The 21,330-nt window shown below is 56.7% G+C and overlaps 1 protein-coding gene across 3 annotated transcripts; it reads right to left on the minus strand.

Annotated features, from left to right (window-relative positions):
• Window positions 1–1,706: 1,706 nt before the first annotated feature.
• AMOTL2 (angiomotin like 2) lies at window positions 1,707–19,108 on the minus strand. 3 transcript variants are annotated; one of them, XM_072955407.1, is made up of 10 exons: window positions 18,980–19,108; window positions 15,605–16,399; window positions 12,520–12,829; window positions 11,314–11,458; window positions 10,842–10,934; window positions 6,824–7,119; window positions 5,946–6,253; window positions 4,981–5,198; window positions 4,245–4,406; window positions 1,707–3,525 (listed from the first exon to the last, which is right to left on the minus strand). In XM_072955407.1, exons 2-10 carry the CDS (start codon window positions 16,336–16,338, stop codon window positions 3,467–3,469), a joined length of 2,325 nt encoding a protein of 774 aa, XP_072811508.1. In that variant the 5' UTR covers window positions 16,339–16,399; window positions 18,980–19,108; the 3' UTR covers window positions 1,707–3,466. The 3 variants fall into 3 exon arrangements, with proteins under 3 accessions (XP_072811508.1, XP_072811382.1, XP_072811434.1); XM_072955281.1 differs by having other exon boundaries at window positions 4,245–4,409; XM_072955333.1 differs by lacking the exon at window positions 18,980–19,108 and adding an exon at window positions 18,318–18,419 and having other exon boundaries at window positions 4,245–4,409.
• Between the last annotated feature and the right edge of the window lie 2,222 nt (window positions 19,109–21,330).

Consider the following 21,330-nt stretch of genomic DNA (forward strand, 5'->3'; position numbering starts at 1 on the left):
CCATTGTCCTGCAAGGGTCCCAGCTAGAAGTTGTCCGTGCCCTCCCGCCTTTCTCTGGGGCGCATGCTCAGGCACACGCTTGCACAGACGCATGCACAAATACACATGTACGGACATGTGCTGGGCACACTGGTTTCTTCACCCCCACCCCGCTCTGAGCCAAGGAAATATTACAGTGACTCTTGACAGTGACTCCTGCAAGAGGCACAGATGCTTTGAAAGCCCCTGGCCAAGGTGCTGGGGTTGGAATGGTGCCCTTGTAAGGCCTTATTGCATGGGTTCGAGCTGCCCTCTGTGTCTCTTTTAAGGGGCAAGTGGAGGTGAACAGAAACTTCTTTGCTAGACAGCTCTTTGGAACACCATTTTGTCTGGACACCATGTCTTAGCATGGTGGGCTGGTGTGGCCAAGGTAAGCAGGTGGGAACAGGAACTCTGCTGTTCAGGCCACCTCCGAGGACCGGCCTGCATCCTAGGAGGGCAACCTATCCACATGCCACACAGCAAATCCCAGGACGGGGCCTGGTAGGAGGAAGAGAGGCACAATGGTGCCCAGTGGGTGGGAAGTGGGCAGAGAGAGCTGGGATGGAGGCATGGCCACAGGGTGCATCATGCTGGGCAGGGAATCCTGCATGGAGACCTCCCCATCCTCATCCTGGAGGGCCCGTGGCCATCTGCAATGTGGCCAAAAAGTCCTTGAATGTTTCAAATTCCCCTACCTGCTTGGCTCAGCTCCTGTGGGCAGACAGGTGGACCAGCTCAGGAAGCCGTCCTCTAGGGTCGTACGGGGCTACTCATCCACATGGCCGCTGTGCCCCGACACCTGCCCTGAGAATACTTCCCTCACGGCCACGGGGGTGGCTGTTCCCATCACGTGCCCACCAGGCATGTGACCACCAGGTGGTCAGCCTGGTGGTCAGCCTCTACTGCCAGCCCACATCTGGATGGGGAAACTCGGGGTGCCGAATGGCCCGTGGAGGCAGGGGCTTTGTTTTGTCCTCTAGAGGACACCTGAAATTGGGAAGGGTTTGCTCTTTTGTGCATTGGAATGATTTGTTTTCCTGGGCCTCGGGCAAGTGCCAACTCCAGGGAAGGAGGCGGTACCCAAGATCGTGCCACACACATGAACACCCTCTCCCCGCGTCCCAGCGTGGTGTCCGGTCTCTCAGATGGTCCAGGACAAGGACTCCCTGTGATGGGCAGGGGGAAGGGAGGATAAAGCCACCTTTGGACACCTACTATAGGGTAACCACAGCATGTGGCCGACAAAGCCAGTTATGACAAAGCTACCTGGGGAGGCCCCCCATCTGCCGGCCCCTCCCAGACTGAAAGAAAAATGTAAAAGTGGGAAGAAAGCCAACCACATCCTCACTCCAACTCTCCTTAATGCAGCCTCACAAAATTCCCAGGACTGGTCATGGATCTTGAAGAGATTACACTTGTGTACCCTCCTAGCCTTGCAAATAAGGACGGATCTGCTTCACCCACGGGCTTCCTACAATCAGAAAATGGAAAGCGGCACTCTTCATGGCAGTGACCCTGAGCTGGCTGTACACGGATATGCTCCAGCCAGTGTCTAAGAACCAAAGCGCACCGATCATGGGGTGGGCAAGTAGAGGTCCAGCTCAGTGCCACAAGCGGTCAGGGACTACGACATGGGTGGCCCCCCAAAGTCCTTACCCGCCCTCTCACCGATGAAAAGACACCACTTTTAATTAAAAAAAAATTTAATTAAAATACTGTTATACCCAATGGAATGCAGCAGCAATCCTGGTACAGGGTGGCATAACAAAACAGCCATGTTTACACTTTAAATATTTACCATAACTTAAACATACAGACACACATCATGGTCTTTGGCAGAAAATGTTCACAGCACAAAAAAATACTTTAAAAGAAATACCAAATATTAATCCAAAATATATTAAGTTGTTTTTTTTTCCTTTCACAATATTTTTTTGCCTTTTTTTCTCTTTTTTTTTTTCTTTTTGCTTTGTAAACAATGCACAAGAACCAAATGCATTTTTCAGCTTTAAAGAGGGGTTGGGGGTGGATTTAAAAAAATATGCAATTGTCCAGCAAATGCAAATGTTTAAAAAGGAAACTCGAGGAACCACGGGAATAAAATAACATACAAAACCTAAAAACAGTAAAGGAAAAAACAAAGATTCATGGAGAACTAAAAACAGTCAAGACAAACGACTAAAACCCACTAATCGCTCCTGGGGCTGAGTTGGGGGACTCTTTAAGACCAGAAGTTAAGGTCACGGCCACGGGCAGGCTGCCATTGGATGCTTCACTCCCTTGGCCAAGCGCTGGCCCTGCTTTGGGGCACTGGACGCAGGCAGCTAGAGGAGCCAGCCTCATGGCACCATGCTGCAACGGGGGCTCCCCTCAGAGGACCCTCTGAGCCACATCTCATGGACTAGTTCTCACCAGCACAGCTCCCTCTCCCAGTCCCTCCAGGTGGGAACAAAGGCTCTGATGAAAACAAGGCCATCTCTCCAGTCTCCTTCAGGAGAGCCAGTGCTGGGAAGCCCACTGTGGCAATGCCTGTGTGGTGACTCACATCATCTGGCTCAGGGTTCGTAACCAAACTGACAGGATGTCCCAGGGACAGGAGCTGTGGAGCCATTTCAAGAGGCTGGTGATGGGGGTGGGGTCCCATGGGCATATAAAGCAGGGCTCAGGATGGACAAGAGGACAGCTAATATCCCGTGGACCCATCAGGATCAACAGCCACGGGCCAAGGACTTGGGAAGGGGAGGTAACTGGGAGGCTGGTCAGAAGTCACGGGAACCGCGGCAGCAGAGGTGGGAGCACGGAACCGGGGCACACCTGCAGCCGCCCGCTTCAATCTTCTCTTCCACAAGAAAGGGGATTATATACAAACTGCACAGCGCCTCCCAAGCCTCTCCACTGAGCAGCTGAGGCGGTGGCTTCTGCGGGACTAACACCCTCAACAGTCCCCATGAGATATGTCTTAGTGATCCCAAGAAGGCAGTGAGGAGCTGAGGAGCAGATGAGGTGGGAGGACCACAATTCAGCCAGACTAAGCCAGCGCACCTGGTGTCCACCGCAGCTGTCCTTGGAAATCAGCCCCCGTCAAATCAACAAATCCCCTCCCTCCCGGCCTGAGTGCCCACTAGGGGTGGGCCGAGGGGGCTCCCTTCTGAGCTTTCAGTTACTACCCCGGCAGCAAGCCTTGGGCAGCAGGTGAAGCTTATGGTACATGGGCCCAGGAGGAGTGTGGGGCTGGCAAGCAGGGTCTTCTGGGGTGCAGGTGCTCACAGCTCCCCTCTCCCCTGCAGCATCCTTCTTCAGCTCCGGGGACCAGATGGTCCATGGGAACGAGTGCCCGGTTGGGGAAAGTGGGGTAGCAGCAGCTGGAGGGGCTGCTGGAATGGCCGCGTGGCAGAGGGCAGAGGAGAGTGGGGAATGGTTCTGAGTCCCCAAGGCACCCCCTCCTTCAGATCAGTATCTCCACCATGTCCGACAGGTCCTGGACTCTGGATGTAGCAACAGAATCTGGAGAGAGACATGAACACAGGCACAGGTCAACGGACGTTACCAGACTGCTCTTGCCAATCCTGCCACATTTTAGAGATAGGATCCATCTTCACCATCTTGCCTCGCCTTAGCTGCCTGGGTCCCCAGGTCCCCAGAACTTGGCCAACCAAGCACAGAGCTCTGCTCCCTCTCAGACTTCCAGCCTCCCGAGTGGAAGATGCATTTGTTTATAACTTGGAACTGGTTGGAGGGCTTGGGGGAGGGTGGAGAGCCCCCAGGGAGGGAGGCTGCCGCATTCTTTTCGTGCCTGTGGTTTTCTGAAATGCTGAGGCACAGGCAAATATGCAAAGGCTAATGTGAAAGGGAGCAAACACATTAAATGGCATCTTCTCCAATTTCTCCTTCCTGGACTCTCTTTAGACAAAGTCTTCTAACTTGAGAGCGCCACAGGGGTTAACTCGCCAAGCTCCATGATCTTAGCTATTTGGACTGGCAACTAAAGAGGTAAGGAAGACTTGATAAAGTGCCTCCCAGCTGGATCGGTCTGTAATTTAGGGTTGTCCGTTCCTCTATTCATGTATCCAACCAGTTCTCCCATTCCTAGGGAGGTGGGCCTCACACCCTGCTCGCTGGGAGTGTGGCCAATGAGGGGGCAGGGTCTGGGGGTCCAATTCACACCTCAGCCTGCCTTCAGCCCTGCACACAAGTCAGGAGTGTTGGGGGGATGAGGGACTTACCCAGCGAGGCTGTCCTCTGGCCACTGCTGCACCCTAGAAGGCAGTCAGGCTCCAGGCCCAGGCAGGCGGTGGTGCTGTCCGGGGGGCTGTCAGTCTGGGTGCTTCCATCTCGGCTCCCGTGTTTGGCATGGGCAGCGAGGGGAGCTGCGGCCACCGGTTCCTCTGCTGGACAGGCACGAGGCTCATAGTTATTGCCTTGTCCCCAAGATACAGCCCCCATAACACCCCAACTTAACTGAACCTACTGGGGGTACAGGTGGCTCTTGATCTGCAAGAACTTTAATTACGACTAAATGCTCCTGTTTCTAAATGGGGGTAAATACCAGGTTGGATTGGGTTCCAAAAGCTTCAGGTGGAAGAAGCCTTCTTAAAGGGTTGTGGATTAAATCTTAAAACCAGTAGGGACCCTTGAATTTCTGTGGCATCTGCTTAGGAGGAGCGGAAGGGCTGGCCCCAAAGGTGCATCTGCACAAGGAGCTCTGTTTTTACTTAGGGTAAGTGGCCGGGGCCAGGCCGGTGGAACCTGGTGGAATTTATGGAGATGGAGATGGGGGCTACAGCATGCCTCTTCACATCGCGGGAAGCTGCGGGCTGCAGTGTCACTGGAGCCAGAGAATAAGCCAGCTCCCCTGGGTGAGGGGTCGGGAAGCCCTGGCTCCTCTGAGCCTCAGTTCTGGGAGGAAAGGCCTGAGAACAACCTAGCCCTGTGCCATGCCACCCACCCGCATCCTCTCACCTGCAGCCAGCCGGGCAGGGGCATCCACCTGCCGCTCGCCGGAGGAGAGCCCTGGCCAGCCCTGGGTCCCTGTTGCTGCAGCCACGAAGATAGATGGCACCGACTTGGCGGGCCTCAGGGAGCCCGGGGTGGCCTTGCCAGGGTCTTTCCTGGAGCGCTGCTGAAGGACTTTGATCACCGCATCCTTCTCCAGGATCTGGGCGTGGAGCACCTTTAACCTGAGGGGTAAGAGGCCATGCTTACATCTTCAGACCCACAGATCTGGTGGCCTCCACCCTTCCCACCTTGTAAAAGTTGAAGGGAAAGCCCTCTTTACTGCCAGTCTGGACCCTCTTATCCTTGCAGCAGGGGCCAGGAGGGGACCTTCAGAAATGCCATCCCAACTCTGGAATTTGATGCTCTGACTACCAGTGCATGAGGTGCTGGGCCTTTCTTATACCAGCAAAGGCAGGCTGGTCATCAAAGGGATGGGTTCTGGGTACACCTGATGACATCAATGGCACCATCCCGGTCCTGGAAGGCAACCCCCCAGGGCTCGGTTCATGTCCTTGAGCTTCTGAGTTAGGCATGGGTCATATGGAAATCTTATGGGGCCTATGAGATTGTTTCTTGGAGATAAAATACTAGCTACTCTCAGACCAAGGGCCTAGTCCACATTCCTTCTAGGGTGGTACACAGTGGGACCCTTCCCGCTGATTTACACAGGGGAGGTGGAGCGGGTAGAGGCCCAGAGCCTTGGATGGCATCCGACAGTGGGGTCTCCTCGGGCAGCCCATGCACTCGGTTGTAACATATGTACAGTGCCAGCTGTGTCAAATGCACTGGGGCTCAGCTCAGAAGCAGGAGGGACTGCTGGGCTGGTGGGGCAAGGGACGTTTATCAGGGATTAATGACAGGGCAGGGACTGGACAGCGCCATCCCTCACCCCCCGCCCAGGTGCACCGACCCAGCCTGTGATGCCCCACCTGCTCTCCATCTCCTGATGCCTGTGGCCGCCAGTGAGCAGGCCCTCATTGAAGCTGCTGCTGGGTGAGGGCTGGGGGGAGTGTCGGATGAGAGTGGTGTCGCGCTGGGCGGCGGCCGTGGCGGCTGCATCCATGGCAAACTGCCTCATGGCACGTTCCTCCAAATACTTCTGTTCCCACTTGGTCATGTCAGCCTCCAGCGCCAGGACCTGCTCCTCCTTCTCCCGTAGCTGCTCTGACAGCCGCAGAGCGCTGAGCTCTGGGGACCCACCACTGCCACTGCCACCACCGGGGTTGCCTGCTTGTCTCTGCAGAGAAAGCACTGTGGTCAGGGGCAATGGCTGGGGTACAGCGGCCATCAGTCCTCACCTCCACGGCACACTCTCCCCACACCCGTTCCACCCAGAGACACAGGAGGAGCATGGGTCCCCACACCCTTGCCCTGAATCCTCTGGAAAGATCAGGTCTGCCTTTGCATAGGTGACCATGTGAGTTATCCTTCAAGTTGGGAAGGGGTGCTCTTAATAATGACTCTGGGACAACAGGTATAAATCAGGACAGAACTGGGCAATCCAGGAGGTCTGGTCACCTTACTGCTGTGGGAAGGGTGCGGTTGAGAGTGGAGACAGAACTCTCTCTAGCTGATAAACACGAGAGCTATTTAAATAGAAGCCTAAGTCTTAAGTCCCCAAGGTCGGTACACAGCCAAGTGGCAATGCTTCTGCGACGATTGGTGGTCGGGAGGGGCTCTCAGCAGGGCTGGCACAGATCACCCTGGCTTCCCGAGGGTCTGGGCCTGGATCTGAGCAGGAGCTTCAGAACTGGCCTCCTCCGATGCTGCGCCACCTCTGCCACCTCCGCCCATCTTCCCGGCTCACCTGCTGCGCACGCAGGGCCTTGAGTTCCTGCTCCAGGCGCGTCCGCAGACGTAGCTCCAGCTGCTCCCGCTTCTCGCACGCAGCCTGCAGCTGCCCCAGGGCCTGCTGCAGCCGCTCCACCTTCTCCACGTAGGCCTGCTTCTTCCGCAGCTCCTCCTCCGCCCGCGCCGCCCGGCCCTGCGCGTTGCTCAGCGCCTGCTCCAGCAGCTCGGCGCGCCGCCGCTGGTCCTCGATGGCTCCGCGCAGCAGTGCCGTCTCCCGCTCCAGCTTCTCCTGCTCCTGCTGCTGCTCGTAGCCTGCAGGGAGGGCGGGCGGCCCGGTCAGTGGCGGCAACCACCCTAGGCTGGCCCCACTGCGCACCCACTATGTGGCGGGCTCTGTGCTGACTGCTGCGTGGGCACGACCGCATCTGATCCTCTCAACAACCTAGGAGTTAGGTCCCATTCGTAAGCCCATTGTAACTAAATGGCCAGGAAACTGAGGCTCCGGTTATGTGGTGAAGTCACGAGTAAATGGCAGCACCAGACCAGGGTCCTTGCAGCAATGACTGGGTTACACTGCTCCTCTGCTGGGACATGGCTTTCCCAGGAGAGAGCCCCAAACACTGTCCACTTGGGCCAGGTGTCACCATTTCCCAAACACATTCACAATTTCCCTCGAGGCTCATGGTGACACTAGAGACTCAGAAGAAGCAGGCTGCTTGGCTGCAGTGTGAGGCCCTCACACTCAGAGGCCTCCCAAAGTGGGCATCAGGGCTCATTCTGTGGACCTAGGGCCCCCTTGTTTAGCGCCACATTCCCTCCGTGGTCTGGAGAGACCACTGAGATGTGGGCAACCAGGCTCATAAAGAAATGCAAACCTTCCAGCACAATGAAAATGACTCTGGTCCAAAGATTTGTGTCTGAGGTCCCACCTATCCAGACTTCTAAATCATCTTGTTAACTGCCCAGAAGAATTCTGTTCCGAGACCCTCTTCAGAAAGCCAGGCCGAGCAAGGACTGAGTCAGACCACTGAGTCCTCCAGCTGATGCTCTAGACTTTAATCCACCTCCCATGCACCTGCCCTTGGGAGTCTCAGGATAGCCCCCCGCCTCAGCCCCCAGGCCAGAGTGTGTCTGCAGCCGGCCTCACCACAGGGGGATGGGCTCTGGGGCCTGCCTGATGGACTCAAAGAGCAACACTATAATAGCACAGTGGACTTCTCTGCTGTAATGGGTTTGTTCCACACCGTGCCAATCAAAGCAGGAGCCACTAAGCAAGTGTGGCTGTTGAGCACTTGAAATGTGGCTAGTGCAAGGGAGGAGTCAACTTTTTCATTTTATTAAATTTTAATTAATTTGAATCTTTGGGCCACGTGTAGTTAAGTACCCATCATATATTATATATCATATCATATCAGTACAGGTTCTAAAACAGAAGAGTGAAAGCTTGGGACCTGGCAGGCAGAAGGGCCCTGGGGCAGAGAGGGAGAACACAGGCGACCCCAGGCAGCTCTGGCTCACTCTGGATTTTTGAAGGCTGGATCTGAGCTGGCCTCATTCTTTGATGTGGAGGGGAAAGATGACGAAACTCAATAATACTGAAATTGAGCCTTTCATACTAGGCTGGCTTGACACCTGAGGAGGGTGGAGGCGACAGACGGGGAGTGTAGTTGGGAACTTTGGACCTAGGGATAATGACTCCATCCTGGTGGCGTCACAGAGCCCGACACCTTACAGAGTTCGCAGAAGGCCTGCATTTCATCTTAGTCTTATGACCTCCCCATCTTATAGCCTCAGAACCCGAGGTTCAGGTGAGAAGAAACTGCCCAAGGGGGACAGGACTTAGGAGAACCAGGCCTCAGGACTCAAAGGAGGGCAGGTCCTGACCAGAGCTGGGGGTCCACATGGCCTGCCCAGCAGGAAAAGCAGATGGCACTGGTGATACTGCACATTTCCCTATTAGTGTTGACTGACTCCACAAAAACGCTGAGGTCAACCAGAGACATTTTCCCTGAGAATTCTGTCTTCCCCATGGCTTTTAAGGAGCAAGGAAGAGCTGCTCGGATTTCCTCAGCCCCTGGGGAAGAGCCCCGAGGACTCGGGCTTTGGCTTCCAGCAGCTTCTAAGGCCCCAGCAAGGGCTGGGCAGCCTCAGACCTAGGCCATCTCTAGATACCGGGATAAAATCTTGGGCATGTCTGGTGGGGAGGGGAGCTCCCAGGCAGGGGTCGGGGGAGGAGCCTGGAAATATGTAGTGGGGCCCAGGGCTGGCAGGAAGGCAGGGAGAGCTGTGCAGGGAGCAGGAGGCTGGGCCTTTCTCTTGAGAAAGCAAGGCCCCACCAGCACTTCCCAGTCCCTTTGTCCCAGTGTCCCTCCCGCAGCGCAGGCGGGGCGGGGCGGGGCGGGCACAGCGGAACAGCCCCAGGCTCAGGAATGCCCGGCATCCAGGTCACCCGCAGCTTCGAGATTAATGGTTCCAGCCCCGAGCCAAGAACCGCCTGGCGCTTGCTCGCTCGCTCGCTCCCTGGGGAGCGGAAACGCCTCCGGGCCGGCCTCCCACCCCCACCCCCCCCCCCCCCCCCGGCGCACCTCGCAGCCTCCCTCGCCTGCTCCCAGAAACCCGCCCATGACTTCCTTTCTGTGGCAGAGCCTGGCCCTCAAAGTTGGCCCTCTCCTCCAGGAAGACCCCATTCTGCCTCCTTCCAGCAGCCTGTCCTCTCTGGACCCCCAAGGGCAACACCAAGGTCTGCCTCCTCCCCCCTCTCCTGTACCCCACGTTCCTCCCAGAGACCCTAAGGCTTGCCTCCAGTCAGTACAGCCTAGTTTACCTCCTGCCCATCCCCCACCCCACCCCCAACACCATTCTCCACCCTGGTTGACCCTGTCTAGGGCTCTGAGTCCTCCTTGAGAAAGGAGGTGCTGCCAGCCAGAGCTCAGTCCTCAAGCTGACCCTCCCCTCCTGGACACCCCCTGCTATCCAGCCACTGTCAGAAGGCCTCCTTCCTCAGAGCCACCCTCACCAGACACCACTCCACTCCTTTGCAAACACCCCAGACAGTCACTATAGCTCATAGTAAGAGCATACAGGAGGAATTTAATAAACCGTCTCTTCTGCTAGCTGGTGCTTCTTCCTGCCGCTGAGCCTGTGGCTTCCCAAACTGCCCGCACCCCCACTTGAGTCATCCCGCTGCTTCTTCACCTGTTACCCGCTCCCCACCCTGCCATCCACAGAGCCCCTCTCTCAGGCTGCTGGGGACGTCGCTGGGAACCTCTCATCACTCCAGGGCCAGGCCACCCTTGTCCCCAGGAACCCGTGATGGGAAGATCCTGCTCCCTCCTCAAGCTCAGCCCCTCTCTTGACCTCTCTGCCCTGGTACCTTCCTGGGCTGCTCTGTTCTACACCTGCCAGGGGCTCAGCTCAGTTCCACTGGTGAACAAATGACTGACTGAATGAGTCGACAGTGAACTCATCTGCTCTTCCAGAAGCCTCCGACCACCCCCTTAGGGGATCCTCCTGAAGTCCTTCAGGCTGTCCTGTTGGTTAAGCTCCAGGAGCCCATTTCGAGCTGGTGCCTCCCCTTGGCTGCCTTGTTATGGCCCAGGCTCACCATGCTTCCCAGCTTCCCACATTCCCCTCTGGCAGCCCTCACCTTTCTATTGCCTGGAACTAACTCCCTCGGAGACTCAGACTCTTCCTTGTCTCTCATCCCATCTGTCTCCAGGGCTATCTGGCCACGCCCACGGCCCCCTGCACTTCTGCTTCTAATGGTGCACTAATGGTCAGCTCAGCAAATCACTGCTCCCCAGCTGTCCCTCTGTATCCACCCATCTCCCCAACACACAGAGAACCAGATCTTGTTCCTCTTTGGAAGCCGCCCCTCCCCTCCAGGCCAGTCCAGCACTGGGTGCCCAGTAGGCAGTCAGTCAACTCAAGCTCCAAGCACTGACAGAGGGGGCCGATCCTCCCTGTCCAGAGGGGCTGTCCTGGTCCCACCGGCCACCACTCTGGCCAGGCTCCTGAGTAGGACCCCTACTCACTCTGAGCCAGCAGCTTGGCCACCATGTCCTGACTGCCTGCCTGGGCCTCCTGCGTCTTGCTTGCCAGGCGGCGGTTTGCAGATTCCAATCTTTCTGTTTCAAAAGAAGAAAAGACGTTTCAAGGAAAAATGTTTGAGGACAGGTGAAGCTGCCTGCCTGGGCTGGGGTCCCCTGGGGTCCTATCTGTCGGGCTGCATCCTCCAAGCTGGGGTTGGGCTCACAGGGAAGCCCCAGGTCTCATAGGGGTCTCATGAGGAGGTAGCACCCCGGGCCACGTGGCTGAGCGCCCCATGAGGGACCCCAAGGTCTAGACTACAGAGATAAGCATCTCTCAGTCAAGACGGCCCCTTTTGAGTTGATTTATACTATTTTTGCAGAGGACAGAGATTCTGAATTACTCCCTAGAATAGAGGAATCAAGCCATCCCCAGGCGTTCCCCACCCCCACCCCGACCTGGGTGACTGGCCCTCACCTCTCAGATCCCGGTTGAAGTCCTGCAGCCTCCTCATCTCACTGTCCATCTTGTTCCGCATAGTCTTCTCCAGGGCCTCTCGCTTGGAAGAGGCCCTCATCAGACTCTCGTGGGCCTCAGAGAGCCGCTGGATTTCGCTCTCCAGCTGCAAGAGGTAGACAACAGAGCTGAAGGGGCAAGCTCCCGGGGACGGAGTGGCGTCAAGTTCCCCTCCAGACCTGACCTGCTACTCTCCATTAGAAAGAGAGAGAGGGGAGAGGATAAAAGCCATAGCAAAAAATCCAGCTAGCTCAAGCGGGACAGTCAGCAGGCTGCAGCTCCTGGAGGTGGCCCAGACTGCTGGAATAGGCAAGCCAGGGTCCCTTCAAAGTGAGCTCAAGGCCAGGTTCTCTGGAAGTGGCTGCCTCCAGGGTGACTAAGCACAGCTTTCCTGAGCCCGACATCCAGAGAGATGTATTTTCTTTTTGTCCAGCTTCTATTGAGAAATCTGAGCCCAGCGGGCCAGGAGTGGGCACTCAGACTCCAAGCAGGGGCTGGGGGCGGTTGACCTATCCTGTACACCACAAGACGGCCATGGGAGGCCTAAGGCCACCTGCTAAGGCTGGTAAAACTTCACTGCAGAGGGGAGGACCAGACCCCATCCTGAGCCGCCTCTGCCTGGAGTATCTGCTTCTCGGGCCATCGCTGTCCACCCCGGAGGGCCAGCCTGCCCCGCCTGCCCCTCCCACTTGGCGGCTGGCAGGCCCCGCACGTGCTCCTAGCTGGCCCGCGATTCCAATAAGTCGCTAGTTTTTTCCAAGAGGAGAGGCTTTCTCTTTGGCCAAGGCTGGCCTGGAACAGACTTGCTGTTGTGTGGGGGACACAAAGGGCTCTCTGTGGGAGGTGGCCCTGGCAGGGGGTGTGTGCAGGGGAAGGGTGCGAGTGTGAGGGAGCTGGTGAATGGGCTCTTTCTCATCGCCCCTGGGCAGCAACTGCTCGTGCTCCAGGCCCGCTCTGCCGGCTGCTCCCCAGCTGTCTGAAGTCAGCCAGGCGGGTGCATGAGGGACGGGTGTGGGGGCCCCAGGGACGGGGTCAGAAGCCCAGCCAGACAAGCTTTCAGACTCCTCTGCCTCTCCTGCCTCCCTTTGGATGGTCCCCTCCCAGGTCAGCCCCTTGGGGTGCCTTCCTCCCCCCAGCCGGTCCCCCTGAGGCCCCAGCAGGACCTACCTTCTCGATGCGCCCGGCCTTCTCAGCCGAGCTCCCCAGCTCTCTCTGCAGCCTCTCGTTGTCCCTCTGCAGCCTGGCGTTCTCCCTCAGCACGGTCTCCATCTGGGCCAGGTGGGCGCTGCCCGAGGTGGCCAAGGGGGCCTGGGTGCTTGCTGGGCCCTCCACCCCAGGTGGGCCGAGGGGGCCCAGCGGGCCGTGGCTGAGGGCAGCAGGGTGTGGGGGTGGGAGGTGCTCCTGCGGCTGCTGCAGGTACTGGTACTGGTGCTGCTGCTGCTGGAGGAACATGGGGGGCACCTGGGCCTGCAGGATCCTGGGGAACAGAAGAGACAGTGCTCAGAGACCCTCCTGGCTCCCCCCTCAGAGCCACCCCAGTCCTCCCATGCAGAGTGGACAGACAGCCTCCCCACAGCATTAGGCAGCGAGCAGTGGGGAAGGCCTTTTCCACCTGGTGTCCGCAAGACCCTCAAGGGCCAGGGGAGCGGGGCTGAAGAGGATGAATGTTAGGATGCTTGTTTCTTGCCCAGCCTCACTGTGGCCAAGGCCTTGGGGATCAGCCTGAGCAGTCCTGGCTTCCTAAGGGACAAGTGCTTAGATAACAGATCTTTAAAAATGCTCTCTTGACCCTTCTCATCAATAGAAGGCTCTTTTTGCGTCTGGAGGCCACCATGACTGAACACACAGCCTCCCAGGTCCCTGGGCCACTTGGGAGCTGGGTCCCAGCAGCTACCCCCATGTCTCTTTCCGGCCACCAGTGTCAGGCCCTACGCCCACACCTGCCAGCACTGCACACTCACGTGTTCTCCCTCCTATTTCGGGTCCCATCACCCCTTGAAGAAACATTTTTAGACGACTGTGGCTAAGGTTAGAGCGGCGAGACAGATGTCAGGGTTAGAGTCTGGGCTGCAGAGTCTGACAAAATAGGCATTCAGATCCTGGCTGCAATGTTTAACCTCCCGGTGGCGGTAAGGCTCAGCTCAATCACGAGGGTGTCTCTGGCTGCCTCCAAGGCTACACAGGCAGGGCAGAGTGCTGGGCCTGCCATGGGCACTCCCACAAAGATGGCCCGTCCTCTGTCTCTCCTAGAGGTGACTGCAGCTTACTCGCAGCTCAAAGTGTAAATGTGATCCAAGCACTGGATTTTCTGGGGTGTGGGGGCTTCTCTGGACTCCTGCAATAGCCTGAGCTTAGGGACAACGTCCTACTGGCCTCTGGCCCTGGTGTCACATCACCCTCAGGGCCCTGTGTCTAGGAAAGGAGCAAAGAACAAGAGGCATGTGGGCTCACAAAGACCTTCTGGGGCCTTGTGACTCCAAGAGTCAAAGAATAGACTGCCTCAGTTTCACTAGGAATTTTCCCAAGTCCCAGGAGCCCCATAAAAATTTAATTCCACTTCCGGATCCATCTCCTCAGCACCCATGCCTGTCCTTCCCCTTGTCCCTACCCTTCATCTCTCCCCCTGCAGCCTAAGACTCCCCAGATCTTCTTAGGATCTAGACTAAAAGAACAGCCTTGCCCGCAGGTCCCAGCAAACAAGCCTCATTTGATCAGCCGAAAGAGACTGGGCTGATGTGTTTCTCTTACAGCTTTCCAGTAAGAGTTGAGGGGGGTCCCCATTGGAACGTGCAAACTCTCCCCATGCTCCTAAATAGGGCATCTTGGGGTTGCTTCACGAACTTGCTCCCCCTGCCCCTGGGCCAGGCAGACACAACTGGCATTCTTTGGGGATGACTTAGCTCCAAGAAAGAATAGAGCCTCCTTTCCTTCACCCTTGCTCTCCCTTCCCCTAGTCCTCCCCTCCCCTCCTTCTTTTTTTTGTTCTGCAAACAGGCCACTTCCTTTCCACGATACTATCTTTTCCTGACAGGGCTCAATAAGGCTGGTCCAAGAGAAGCAACCACGACTCAGCTTCCGAAACTCTCCCCGGACCGAGCTCTGAGAGGGGAGATAAGGCAGGGGGGCCTGGGAGGTGGAGGCTGGCGAAAACCCTCAGGCTCCAACCTCTGGTTCCTCCATACCGACGCTGTTGCATCACTCATTTTTCGAGGACAAGGAAAGGCATCTTTCGCCGGAAAAGGCCACACAGTGGGAAACTGGGTGACTATGTGAAGACTCAGCAGGCGTGAAGAGAACCAGACTTGGAACTTGGGCCACCAGAAGAAGGGAGTCTGCAAGTCCTCAGGTTTCCCTGGTAGGGTTTCCTGGACCCCCATGGCGGAGATGCAGGGCGTGGGAAACGAAGGGTGTGTGTCAGCTTTTCAGGGGAAGGTGCTGGGCCCAGTGAGAGCGTCATTTCTAGGAAACCCATTTCTGCAAACTATCTGGGCTTCCTGCCTCTCTCTGGCAGCCTGGCTTCCATTCTTGTCCCTAGAATCCATTTTCTACATGCAGCAGAAGGGCCTGTTTCAAAAGATAAGCCAAATACCATACTCTAAAGGTCTCCCTTCACGCTCAGAATCAAATTCTTAAGTTCCCCCAGCAGCCTCTCCGGAGCCTCCACAGAAAGGATCTCGCCTGGACCCAGAATCCTCTCCTACTCCAAGCTCTGGCCACATGGGCCACACAGAAAAACATGAAAGGCAATGAATGGGAGGGACAGGGCAGTCCGACCCGGGTGTAGGACGGGAGAGGTCTCTAAGGAGGCTCTCTGGTCCTTCCTGCCTCCAGTTCAGAGTGCCTCCAATAATCCCCAAAAGCAAACATGTCTACTTGTTTTTAAAAACCTCCAGAGGAGGGCCCACCTTCTCCCCACTTAACATGGAAACAGTTTGGCAGTGATTTCCAACCCTTGTCTTTGCAAGTTCTTTCTGAAACCTAATCTTTCACCTCCTGCTGTAATTCATAGCCTCTAAGAACCCCAGCTACTGGACTGCTACAGCCAATCAGACAATGGTGTCCATCTCTGAACTAAAGCAAAGGATGCTGCCGAGTTCTCACATGTGACCCTGGCTAAATCCCCTTCTCCTCCAGCATTGGCTCCCATCCTGGGAGGGAGAGGGTAGCACCAGCCTTCCTCTGGGGCTCTCCACCCAGGGAGGACTATACTGGAAGGAAGCCAAAGGCTTGAAAGATGGAGGTGGGAAGTTACCTGACTTCAGCATGCTGGAAGTGTGGGCTGCCACGGGCGCGGTACCGCGGGTCAGGGACGGCAGAGGCGGTCTCATGAGCCAGCATGACGTGGGGATACTGAGGTGGAGGGCCGCGGGGCTCTGGGCCCTCGGCAGGGGCGGCCCTGGGCGGGGGGCCCTGCTGGTTGCGGGCCAGCTGGGGGAAGCTGTGGGAGGAGCTTATGTGGCTGGGGGTGCGCGCCCCATTCCTCTCCAGGGACAGCTGCAGGAGCCGTTCACTCAGGGAGCGCACGTGCCCGTGCCTCAGCTCTCGCAGCGCCTCATCCTGCCTCCGACCACCTCCCGGGGCCCCGCGGGGATCCCGGTCCCCAGTATGTGGCCGGGGCCCCGCCTGCTGGGCTGCGTAGTACTGCGAGTGGGCTTTGGCCTCCTCGTAGGTGGGCAGCTCCTCGCCCTTGCTGGGCTGTGGGCACAGCCGGTAGAGGTTGTTCTCTGCCAGATGGGCCTCGGTGCCCTGGTGCTCCTGGCCCTGGGGCTCCTGCCTGGTGGCCTGCTGCAGCACCTGGCTGTCCTCAGGTGCCACGATCTCCAGGGGCGCTTGGGGGTTCCCTGTGCCCCCAGCCCCGGCCCCACCCCGTAGGGCCTGCTGCTGGATGGCCAGCAGGGTGCGTGTCTCAGTCAGGTTGCCATAGCGCAGCTGCTCCTGGATGAGGCGGTGCAGGACTGTCCCCGAGGAGTCTTCCAGCGTCCTCATGTTCCCTGGCCTTGCACGCACCCGTCTGGACAAAGGCCAGCAGCACCCAGCCCCAGAGCACCTGGGAAGAGAGAATGAAGAGCAATCAGTGAGAGCACATGGAAAGGAGGGGGACTTTCTATGACTTTCCATGACAGTCTGGTCCAAAGCACAATGGTAAAGAGCAAGGCTGTGGAGGGGTACACAAGCCAACTGATTCAATTGCCAATGCTGACAAGTATAGATTAAGGCAAACTCCCTAACTTCAGAGCCTCAGTTTCTCCAACAGAAATATGGAAGGAATAATGCTTGCCTTGTGGAGTTGAGAATTAAAAGAGGCAATGGTTGTTGAGCTCCCGGGGCACCATAAATCCTTGGCAAAGCACTGCCATTATAATCATACTCGTGGAGATTTACTGTGCCTAGAGAAAGACTCCAGTAATCTAGAAGGTAATCAACCAGGAACCACAGCCCCCTGCAGTCAGCTTCCCATCAAAGAGCCAGATAAGAGACTCCAGGGCAGGTCTAGCTCAGATTTAACCACTGAGATGTCCAGTCCAGGGGTGGACAGGGCCCCAGTTTATTGGCAGGTGATAAAGAATGAGTCCAGCCCAGCAGAAGCCCTAGGCAAACAGCCCCCAGGATGCTCTAGGGTGAAGCACGTCTGAGCCCCAGCCCGTGCACAGCTAACTCCCCATGAGCCCTCCTGTCATGGGATGACCTTGGTAGTCACTCTGCAAGGTGAACAGGAAGAAGGAGAAAATGCATCTGGATCGGTGAATAAAGGATAAAAGAAGAGTGACTACAATAGGACAATGGTTTTGTGAGGCAAGGCAAAAAGGTGCCACCCATTAAAGTTTGTGGGCCAGTCACACAATCTGTGTGTTGACAGTAACCACATAGGTGCTCCAGGAAAAAGAGAATGTGGCCCAATGTCTTCGGTTTTATGATTACCACCCCCAGCCATGCACACACTTGCTCCTTGGAAGTGCCCTGATGATCCTCTAGGCACCCAGGGGATCTTGACATGAGTAACATCCACTTAAGTCAAATGAAGGTGTAAGGGAGTAAGGCGGAGGCTCTTGGTTGCAGCGATCTGGGGCTGGGGGCTGGGGGCTCTGAGCCTAAGAGGCAGGGAGAGAACCCCTGAAGAAGGTGTTCCCTTCTGAGCCTGGGCTCCCAGTGGCTCATGGCCTGGAAGTTTGCCCGCCTCACCCGGCTTCCTTTCCATAGCCTCCTCCAACACAAACCTCCAAACTGGGATTCAGGGAAGACCAAACAAAACCCACACCTCCACAGGTCCTGTGTGCGGGAGGACAGTGGCTGGAATGCAGCCCCTCCTCTGCCACAAAATTAGCCCTAGTGCCCGGCTCCAGTTAGGGTCTGGCTGGTTGGCAGAGCAGCCATTCCCAACGCACTCCCTCCTCCCAGCTGCCCAGAACTGGGGAGGCGATGAGTCTGGAGGGCATCTCAGTACCCATCCTTTACCGCACCCCATCATGACCCTCCCCCCCCCCACACACACACAAGGAGGGGAGATGCAAGACTCTAGAACTACCAGAGGCAAAACAAATAGGGGATCAATTCACCCTAGCTTTTCATCCACAGGGCATTTCCTAAATTAATCACTGTCTGGGCTCACTCCGGCTGGGGAGGACCAGGAATGCAGCTTTCCGGACACATTCCAATCCCCCTCCCCCCAACAGTGTGCCTGGGAGCAAGGAACACCTCCTCGACCTCTCATCCCGCGTGCGTCCGGGTCAAGCCGGTCAGATGCACGTTCTTTCAGCTGAGCCGTTACAAAAAATCTGTGCCGCGGAACCCGGTGATGCACACCTGCTGCCCTAGCGCGCCCGTCTCTCTGAACAACCCCTACCCCATCACCACCTCTTCTAAGCAAGTACACAACTCCTGCCTTTGCCTGGGCTCACGCTCGCCTAAGGAAGCAAAGCGAGGGTCTCTTATGTCAGATCACACCCGAGCCAGGGATCCCGCCCTACCCGGCCTCCAGGCTGACCACGAGCACCCGGTGCCCGCCGCTGCGCCTGGAGCGGGTGGACGAGGATAGCCCGCGGTCCGGAGAGGTCTTTAAGCGTCGTGGGTCCGCCTCCCACCCTCCCTCCCGAGCCCTCTTTGTTTTCCAAATGCTCCAGCGCTGACGTCACCGGTCTGGACGGCAGGCTGCATTCTTTCTAAGTGAGAGCCAGACCGTGGCTCCAGAGAGGATTTTCCAAGGAAGACAAAGAGGAATTCTTGGGCTAGCTGGGGGGCAAAGACACCTGTAACCCCCACCCAACCAAATCAGCCCCCAGGGCCCTGCAACTTGAGGTCCAAGCCGCGCCTCCTGGTCAGTTTCGCGTCCCTCTCTCCCGGACTCACGACCCCAAACACCCACTCCGCTCTCCCCAAGGCTGCCCCCTCTTCCAGCCACAGCGGCTTCGCGCGCCTTCGAGAGACCCTAGGCGCCCGGCGCGGCGCCCCCAGCTGAAGCGGCCCTTCCCGCTTCGCGGCTGCGGGAAAAGGCGCGCTGCGCCTGGAGGACGTTCGGTCGTCCGGGTTCGCGCTCCCGGAAAAGGCCGGGCTGCGCCGAAGCTGGGGCTTCGGCCGGGGCGCGGCTCTGCGGCCCCGAGCGCTCCCCAAAGCGCCGAGCGGCCTTCCTTACCGCTGCGGCCCGCGGGCGCTCGGCGCGGTCAGACCCGACGACCCGGCTCGGCTCGGCTTAACGCGGCGGCGGAGGTGTGCTCTCGGCAGTGGCGCCGACGCTCTGGCCGCTCGGGCCCCAGCGCGCAGCCCCAGGGTCGGCCCGCGCCGGAGGCGGCTGCTATGCCAGGAATGCGAGAGTTTCAGGTTCCCCCTCGGGATCAAAGCGAACCACAAATAACCTCGCAGCGCGCCGCCCTCCTCCGCCCTCTGCCTCCTCCCTCTCCCTCCTCCCCGCCCCCGCCTTCCTCCGGGGAGGAGGCGCTGCGGACCCGGCCGCCCGGGCCCTCCTGGACGCGTTGGGCCCTTCCCCGCCGCTGCCCCAACCCCGGCTCTGTCTTCACAGCTGCTGGGGAAGAATGAATGCAACCTGGCCCCTTACCGCTCCCTGCTCCGTCCCTGCCTTCCTCTCACTCCTTCAGCCCCATCGACGGGGCGACACAGAGGGATGTACATCGCATGTCCCGGAGGGACTCTGGGTGTTGCTGCGGGACGGGGATGGAGTTGGGAGGGCTTGGGGTGTGTGTGTGTGTGTGTGTGTGTGTGTGTGTGTGTGTGTGTGTGTGTGTGTGTGTGTGTGTGTGTGTGTGTGTGTGTGTGTGTGTGTGTGTGTGTGTGTGTGTGTTTGGGGTGTGTGTGTGTGTGTGTGTGTGGTGTGTACAGGGAGGGAAGACTGCAAAGCTGTCCACATCTGCCAGGCCTGGACCGTGCCCTCCGTGAAAAGATGATTTTTACTTCCAGCACCGAGCGGCTTCACTAACCCCCACTGCTTTCACCAGCGGCAACCTTTGAATTGCACTTTTATTGTTTACAAACACCTTTGCCAGCTCTTTGCGAATCTGTCACCACAGGAAGTGTGAATCTGGGTTGAAAAATCTGGTTAATTTGACCCACCTCACCCCCTGAATCACTCGTCGCCAGGCGCCCTGTCCAGCTTTTCTGGAAGAAAGTAGTAATGGGAGCCCCTTCACGCAGGGTGCGCGGTGTGCCACCACCTGCTTTTCTCCAAGTCATCCCATTCTGCCCTTCCAGTCGTCCGCCCAGGGATTTCTGTTATCATCCCTGTTATACATGAGGAAACCAAAGCTCAGAGAGGTTAATTAGCTTGCCCAGGGTCACCCAGAGAGAAAGTGAAGCCAAGTAACCAGTGTGCTGCTCAGTTTCTCATTCCCAAAATTTGTCCCTGACCACCAGAATCCTGGCTCTTTAGGTGGACAGGACAGACTCTGGGAGCCCTCGTCTCTTGATCTATCTACTCTCTGTTCTGATTTCTTCATTTTCCTCCACACCTCTGCCGACCAGGGGCTCTCCCTTACGTCCACTTCTGTTGTTCAGGCTGTTCCTCTTCTGGATGAAATTCTCTCTTTTGTCCTGGGACCCTTCCCCCTTAGTCTTCACACTAGGCTGGTCCATCTGTGCTGGTGGAAACTCCTTCAGAAAGCCTGCTCTGACAGACCCTTTCCACATACACCCATGCCCCTCCCACACACCGTGCGCCATTCCTGGGCCCCCAGCACCCCAGTGTGCACCACACTGGGCCCCTCAATGCCTCCATGTGTGAGACCCAAACCCCTGTCTATCAGGACAGCAGGAGAGTCAGGGCTGACTTCTACCCCAACTGGGTCCTCTCCACCCCCTGTCACCATGGATTTCCAATTCCCAGATCCGCTGGAGGGGACCAGGGACAAGAAAACTTTGTGAGTTCAAAGAGCTGTTTACTAGCCAGAGGCATTGTTAATTTTTAATAAAGCCCTCCCCCAGAATGTGTGTAGATATGTGTGTGATTTCTTTGGAAGCCAGATCTTGCATTTCAAATACAGCCATATCTTGTTTCACTCTGCTACGCTTTATTGCATTTCACAGATACTGCATTTTTTACTAGTTGAAGGTTTGCAGCAACCTTTCATTGAACAAGTTATTGGTGTCATTTTTCCAGGGAACTCTGCTTACTTTGTGTTTCTGTGTTACATTTTGGTAATTCTAGTAGTATTTCAATTTTTTTTCATTTTTAAAATTATATTTGTTTTGGTCATCTGTGATTTTTTAATGTTAACTATTGCAAAAAGATTAGGACTTGCTGAAGGCTCAGATGAGGAGCAATAGAGTTGTGTGTTTTGTTTTGTTTTGAGAATAGAAAAGGAATTTATTAGGTTACGCTACCATAGACAACAGAGAACAGTGGGCCACACAAACAAGAGGTGCCTGTGTGAGCCTAGAGTATTTTTAAAATAAGGTATGTACATTACTTTTTAGACACAATGCTATTGCATACTTAATAGACTGCAGTATAGTGGAAACATAATTTTTATATAC

This window comes from Vicugna pacos, chromosome 1, assembly GCF_048564905.1.
Source record: "Vicugna pacos chromosome 1, VicPac4, whole genome shotgun sequence".
In the NCBI taxonomy this organism is placed as follows: Eukaryota; Metazoa; Chordata; class Mammalia; order Artiodactyla; family Camelidae; genus Vicugna; species Vicugna pacos.

What these genes read in the sequence shown, in the direction of transcription:
- AMOTL2 (XM_072955281.1), bottom strand. Translation starts at nt 16,338, where the DNA reads ATGAGGACGCTGGAAGACTCCTCGGGGACAGTCCTGCACCGCCTCATC. An exon ending in CATCAGGAGATGGAGAGCAG is followed by an intron (nt 5,199 to 5,945) that starts GTGGGGCATCAC and finishes CTTACCCCTCAG; the next exon opens with GTTAAAGGTGCTCCACGCCC. An exon ending in CCAGAGGACAGCCTCGCTGG is followed by an intron (nt 3,526 to 4,244) that starts GTAAGTCCCTCA and finishes GTCTCTCTCCAG; the next exon opens with ATTCTGTTGCTACATCCAGA.